The sequence below is a fragment of the Danio rerio genome, chromosome 3 (genome assembly GCF_049306965.1).
Source record: "Danio rerio strain Tuebingen ecotype United States chromosome 3, GRCz12tu, whole genome shotgun sequence".
Lineage (NCBI taxonomy): Eukaryota > Metazoa > Chordata > Actinopteri > Cypriniformes > Danionidae > Danio > Danio rerio.
Genome location: NC_133178.1, coordinates 66,905,001 through 66,910,449, shown reverse-complemented (window position 1 = coordinate 66,910,449; position 5,449 = coordinate 66,905,001). Strand labels below are relative to the sequence as shown.

The window sequence follows — 5,449 nt, the reverse complement described above, 5'->3', positions numbered from 1 at the left end:
AGCCAGGCACACTTTGCACCAGGCAATAGACCGACTTTGTTTTGGTTTAAAGATCAGACTATTTACAGTTTCTCAAAATAGCAACGCACCAAAACACGCCTGCTTTTTTAGACCAGAACGCCTATGGGCGCACATTTGAGCGCAAATGCATTTGCTATTTAAACAGCGTGGCGCAACACCTCAAAATGACCCTTGCGCCGAGGTGAAAGTATCAATAGAGTATTGCGCTGCGCCTTGCGCCACATTGCGCTGGGTGTATGATAGGGCCCTTAATGTTTGTGCTTGTTTAACCTTCTAAAGTCAAATGCTATTTTGGGATTTCCGCCTGGATTTTGCCTACCCAAATTTAAAAGCTTCCCAAATCCACATGCAGACGTGTAAATGCAAAAATGTGGTATCATTTTAAAGAAAACCCTTTGAATTTTCATAAAATACTATTGAAAGTGTTTATAATATCTGTATATGTCGTCTGTGTTATAATACACACCTAAAAAAGAGGCGCTTTTTGTATTTTTTTTATATAAACTCAAATGTGAAAGTGTACCGTTTAGGTTCTGTGTGGTCTAGCCTGCTGTAATTAATGTTGGTGTTTCCTGCACATGTCTGTAATCATAGGAAAAAAGAAAAATGTCTCCACCATGATCTATGCAGAAGTTATTGTATTCCAACTGATGAGAGGTGCTGTACAAGCGCACAGCATAAGGTGAGAGATGAGCTGTCTGTGCTATCTGGGGCTGCTTAGTGATCATGAATGTATTGTTTTCACTTCTGCGCCATGGAAACACCGAGATTCGTTCGGCAACTGTTTGATATGTGAATATAATTCAGTAAAATGAACGCTAGAACCGTATGAGCACCGGCAAGAGTTTTCAGTTGAGCTATAACTTGTGCATGTGTCATATGTGAACCATTAGAAAATGAACCAATGTTCAATAGCCAGCTCGAGTATCAAAAATACTGTGTATTTAAGTGTAAATAACTTTAGTACAGTAAAATAAAAACCAAAGTGCTGCATATGTGCATAAAATATAGATTGTACACTTTCAAACGGAACCACTTAAGGGGGTCTGGTGCAATGCTAGCCCTTAAATCTGAATGCGAAAGTCGATGACGTCGCAGAGTTTGAGAGTCTAGAAAATGCTTCTTGATTTCAGAGTGTTTAGATATTTGGACTACAAACAAGACACAAACTCTGAGTATGAAAAGCATTTTAGTCTTACACTCAGCAAAAATGTAATAAATTATGTCCAACAAATCAGGATGCGACAGAAGAGTGTGTACTGCAGCTCAAACACAGGTCTTGGCCATCCAGAAAGGAAATAATAAAATCCCAGCGTTCCTCTGATAGTCTCTGTACATCCCAATCTTCACACGGAGGCATTGGCGGCTAGTCCAGGAATTCACTGAATTCAGGTGTGACTCAAGCACAAGCCTCGACGGGGCTCATGCACTGCAAAAAACACTTTTATTATGTCGTTTTTGATTGGTTTCTAGTCAAAATATCTAAAAATGATAAAATCAAGAAGCCTTTTCTAGACAAGTAAGAAATATTGTCTTGTTTTCAGACATAATGAGTCAAAAATTAAAAGGGTTTTTCCTTAAAACAAGCAAAATATTCTGCCAATCTAGTAAGCAAAATAAAGGTATTTTCGCTTTGGCGTGATATTATTCTGCTCACTCCACTGGCAGATTATTTTGCTTGTTTTAACTTAATTTTGACTCATCATTTCTGATATCTTCGCTAATGCTTCTCGATTTATGAGTATTTAGATATTTAGATTAGAAACATAATATGGAGTCAGATCAGTGTCAAAAATAACACATTTACAGAATAAAAGTTACACACACAGCACAATTCACATTTACCAAAATTTACTTCGTAAATTCAAAACACAATTCGTGAGTTCACAAATAAAAAAGCATAAATATTTGCCCAAATGAATTGCATTTGCATATTTATGAGTTGCATTTTGAATTCACCAGTAGCTTATGCATATTCATGAATTGCATTTTGAATTTACGATTTGCAAATGCATATTTTATAAATTGCATTTTTTAATTTACAAAATGGATCTTAGCATATTTATGAATTGTATGTTTAAGTTTATGAATTGATTTTGAATATCCATGAATTTCGTTTTGAATTTGCGATTTGGATTTGCGTAATTTATGAATTGCATTTTGAAATTACGAACTGCAGTTGCGCAATTTATTAATTGTATTTTGAATTCAACTACTGCAATTGCTTATTCATGAATTGCGTTTTGGATTTACGAATTGAATATGCATATTCATGAATTGCGTTTTGAAATTCCGAACTGCAATTGCGTATTTTATGAATTGTATTTTTAAATTCACAGATTGGATATTATATTTATGAATTGCATTTTGAATTTAACAATTGCATTTGCATATTCCCAAATAGCGATTTGAATTTAAAAATCGCAATTGCTATTTATGAATTGCGTTTTAAATTCACAAATGGAGTTTGCATACTCATGATTTTGACTTACGAATTGTGATTTGAATTTAACTATTACATTTGCATATTTACGAATTAGATTTTGAATTCACCAATTGGATTTGTATATTCATAAATTTTATCAGCTCAACTATTTAATTTGCATATTTTATGAATTGTGATTTGAATTCATCAATTGAATTTGGATATTTATGAATAGCGATTTGAATGTAAAAATCACAATTGCTATTCACGAGATGCGTTTTAAATTCACAAATTGAATTTGCATAGTCATGATTTTGGCTTATGAATTGGGATTTGAACTTAACTCTTGCATATTTCCAAATTACGATTTGAATTTGACAATAGCATTTGCATATTTATGAATTGCGTTTTGAATTTAACTATTGCACTTGCATATTTACGAATTGCATTTTGAATTCACCAATTGGATTTGTATATTCATAAATTTTCTCAACATAACCATTGCATTTGCATATTTTACAAATTGTAATTTGAATTCATCAATTGCATTTGCATATTTAGAAATTCCATTTTGAATCCACCAATTGCATTTGCATATTCATCAATTGCATTTTAAATGCACCAATTGCATTTGCATATTCATGAATTGCATTTTAAATGCACCAATTGCATTTGCATATTCATGAATTGCATTTTAAATGCACCAATTGCATTTGCATATTCATGAATTGCATTTTAAATGCACCAATTGCATTTGCATATTCATGAATTGCTTTGGTACATGTGAACTTTGCGATGCATGTATGACTTATTTTGTAAATGCATAATTGTTGAGACTGATCTGACTCCGTAGAAACCACAAGACCAAAACTACATAATAAAAGTGCGCTGTTGTTGTTGTTTTTTTTTGCAGTGTGGTTTTGCAGGCCTCACTACCTGCCTCCGTGCACTGAGGGCTGTCCATCCAGGTCATTTTCCACCACGGCTGAAAATCCATCTTTCTCTACACAGTCGGAGAGCACCTTCAGCACCAGCCGCAGCCGGCGGTCCAGCGCCTCCAGGTGGGGTTTTATGAGGACGGGCACCAGGCGGTCCTGCAGGAGCGATTCCTCCATTAGAGAACTCAGCTTGTACTCCTCTTTAGCCAACAGCTGCAGACGCAGGTACGTCGACCTCTTCACTCTAAAACAGAAATGCAAATACAGACAAATATGTGATCTTCTGTAATAATCCTTCATATGTATTATTCCAGCAAGAAAGCATCATGCACGGGACATAAAAGTAAATGTGCAATAAAGGCAGGCGCATGTGTGTTTGTGTCAGGCCTATACTGAACTACTGCACTGCGGTTTCTCTCTCTCTCTCCTTTTTCAGTCTGAAAGCTATTTCTCTGATTCAGGAGATGTTTCAAAGAGGAAAAGAAAACAATCTTACCTGCAGCACTGAGTCAACGGGACCAGGATGGACATTTCATCGTGCGAATGCTTTCCGAAGCTGAAATAAACACAAGTCGACTGCGTTATATTGGAATAAATGACACTGACTGCATTGAACGCACACTTAAATGTACTGAAAGTTCAGCCAGAAATGGAAGTTCCCACATTATCTGGTCACACTTTATTTAAATAAGACTGTAAGTGTTGGATTAATGTGGCATCGAGAGAGCTGCGGCTCTACACACTGGCCGACTCCAGCAGCAAATGTGGAGAATGAAAAGCTTCAGTCGAGCTGAATGTCGATGTAATCAAAATGCTTTATCACACACATATATCCCAGCCGGAGACGTGGCGGCGTATAAATCTGACCTTACACATCTACATGTTCAGGCCTCTTCAGAGAGGAACACTCTGTTCACCTGGTGTCAGTGTAAAAGGAGGAGCTCTGAGGGGTGAAGGAGGGAGAGATGTTAATATAGACAGCTCACCCTCTGCCATTGTCCAAATGAATGATGAAAGTGTCGTTTCCAAACTTCTCGAAAGTTTCGTAATGATGGCGGTCCATGTTGCCTGTTCAGTGCAAAAACAGAGAGAAAGAGAGAGAGAAAGAGAGAGAGAGTAAAACACAATTGCTGGAGCTTGGTGGATTGACAAAATAATGCTGATGATTTTTGTTTTCTTAAAGTTGGCATGAACGAAAGATTATTCAGAACTTTCTGCGCTGATAGCCCCGCCCTGAAGGACTGACTGCTTTACCCTAAAAGACTGATAGCTCCTCCCCCTAAAGGATTCATAGCTCCACCCTAAAAGACTGATAACCCCAACCCTAATGAACTGATAGCTCTACTCTAAAGAACTCAAAGCTACACCTTAAAAAACTGAAAGCCCCTCCATAAATGACTAACAGCTCTGCCCTAAAAAATGATAGCTCCGGCAAAGAGAACTAAGAGCCCCTCTTTAAATGACTGATAGCCCCGCCCTAAATGACTGACAGCTCTGCCCTAAAGGACTGATAGCCCCACCCTAAAGGACTGATAGCTCCACCCTAAAGGACTGATAGCTCCACCCTAAAGGACTGATAGCTCCACCCTAAAGGCTTGATAGCTCCACCCTAAAGAACTGACAGCCCCACCCAAAAGGACTGATACCTCCACCCTAAAGGACTGATAGCCCCACCCTAAAGGACTGATAGCCCCACCCTAAAGGCCTGATAGCTCCACCCTAAAGGACAGATAGCTCCACCTTAAAGGCCTGACAGCTCCACCCTAAATGACTGATAGCCCCGCCCTAAAGGACAGATAGCTCCACCCAAAAAACTGATAGCTCCGCCCTAACGGACTGATAGCCCCGCCCTAAATAACTGATAGCTCCACCCTAAAGGACTGATAGGCCCGGCCTAAATGAATGATAGCTGCACCCTACGGAACTGATAGCTCCGCCCTAACGGACTGATAGCTCCACCCTAAAGAACTGATAGCTCCGCCCTAAAGGACTGATAGCCCTGCCCTAAATGACTGATAGCTGCACCCTACGGAACTGATAGCTCCGCCTTAAAGGACTGATCGGC

The 5,449-nt window shown here is 38.5% G+C and overlaps 1 protein-coding gene across 2 annotated transcripts in view; it reads right to left on the bottom strand.

Moving 5' to 3' along the window:
• Window positions 1-518: 518 nt before the first annotated feature.
• The window catches only part of fam20ca (FAM20C golgi associated secretory pathway kinase a), a 67,512-nt gene continuing 62,581 nt past the window's right edge, over window positions 519-5,449 (bottom strand). For both annotated transcript variants that reach the window (XM_073945249.1, XM_009299891.5), the window contains exons 8-10: window positions 4,371-4,452; window positions 3,881-3,940; window positions 519-3,628 (exon numbers count right to left, since the gene is read on the bottom strand). In XM_073945249.1, coding sequence (XP_073801350.1) covers window positions 3,379-3,628; window positions 3,881-3,940; window positions 4,371-4,452 — 392 coding nt within the window. In that variant the 3' untranslated portion in view covers window positions 519-3,378. The remainder of the gene's footprint in view (window positions 3,629-3,880; window positions 3,941-4,370; window positions 4,453-5,449) is intronic.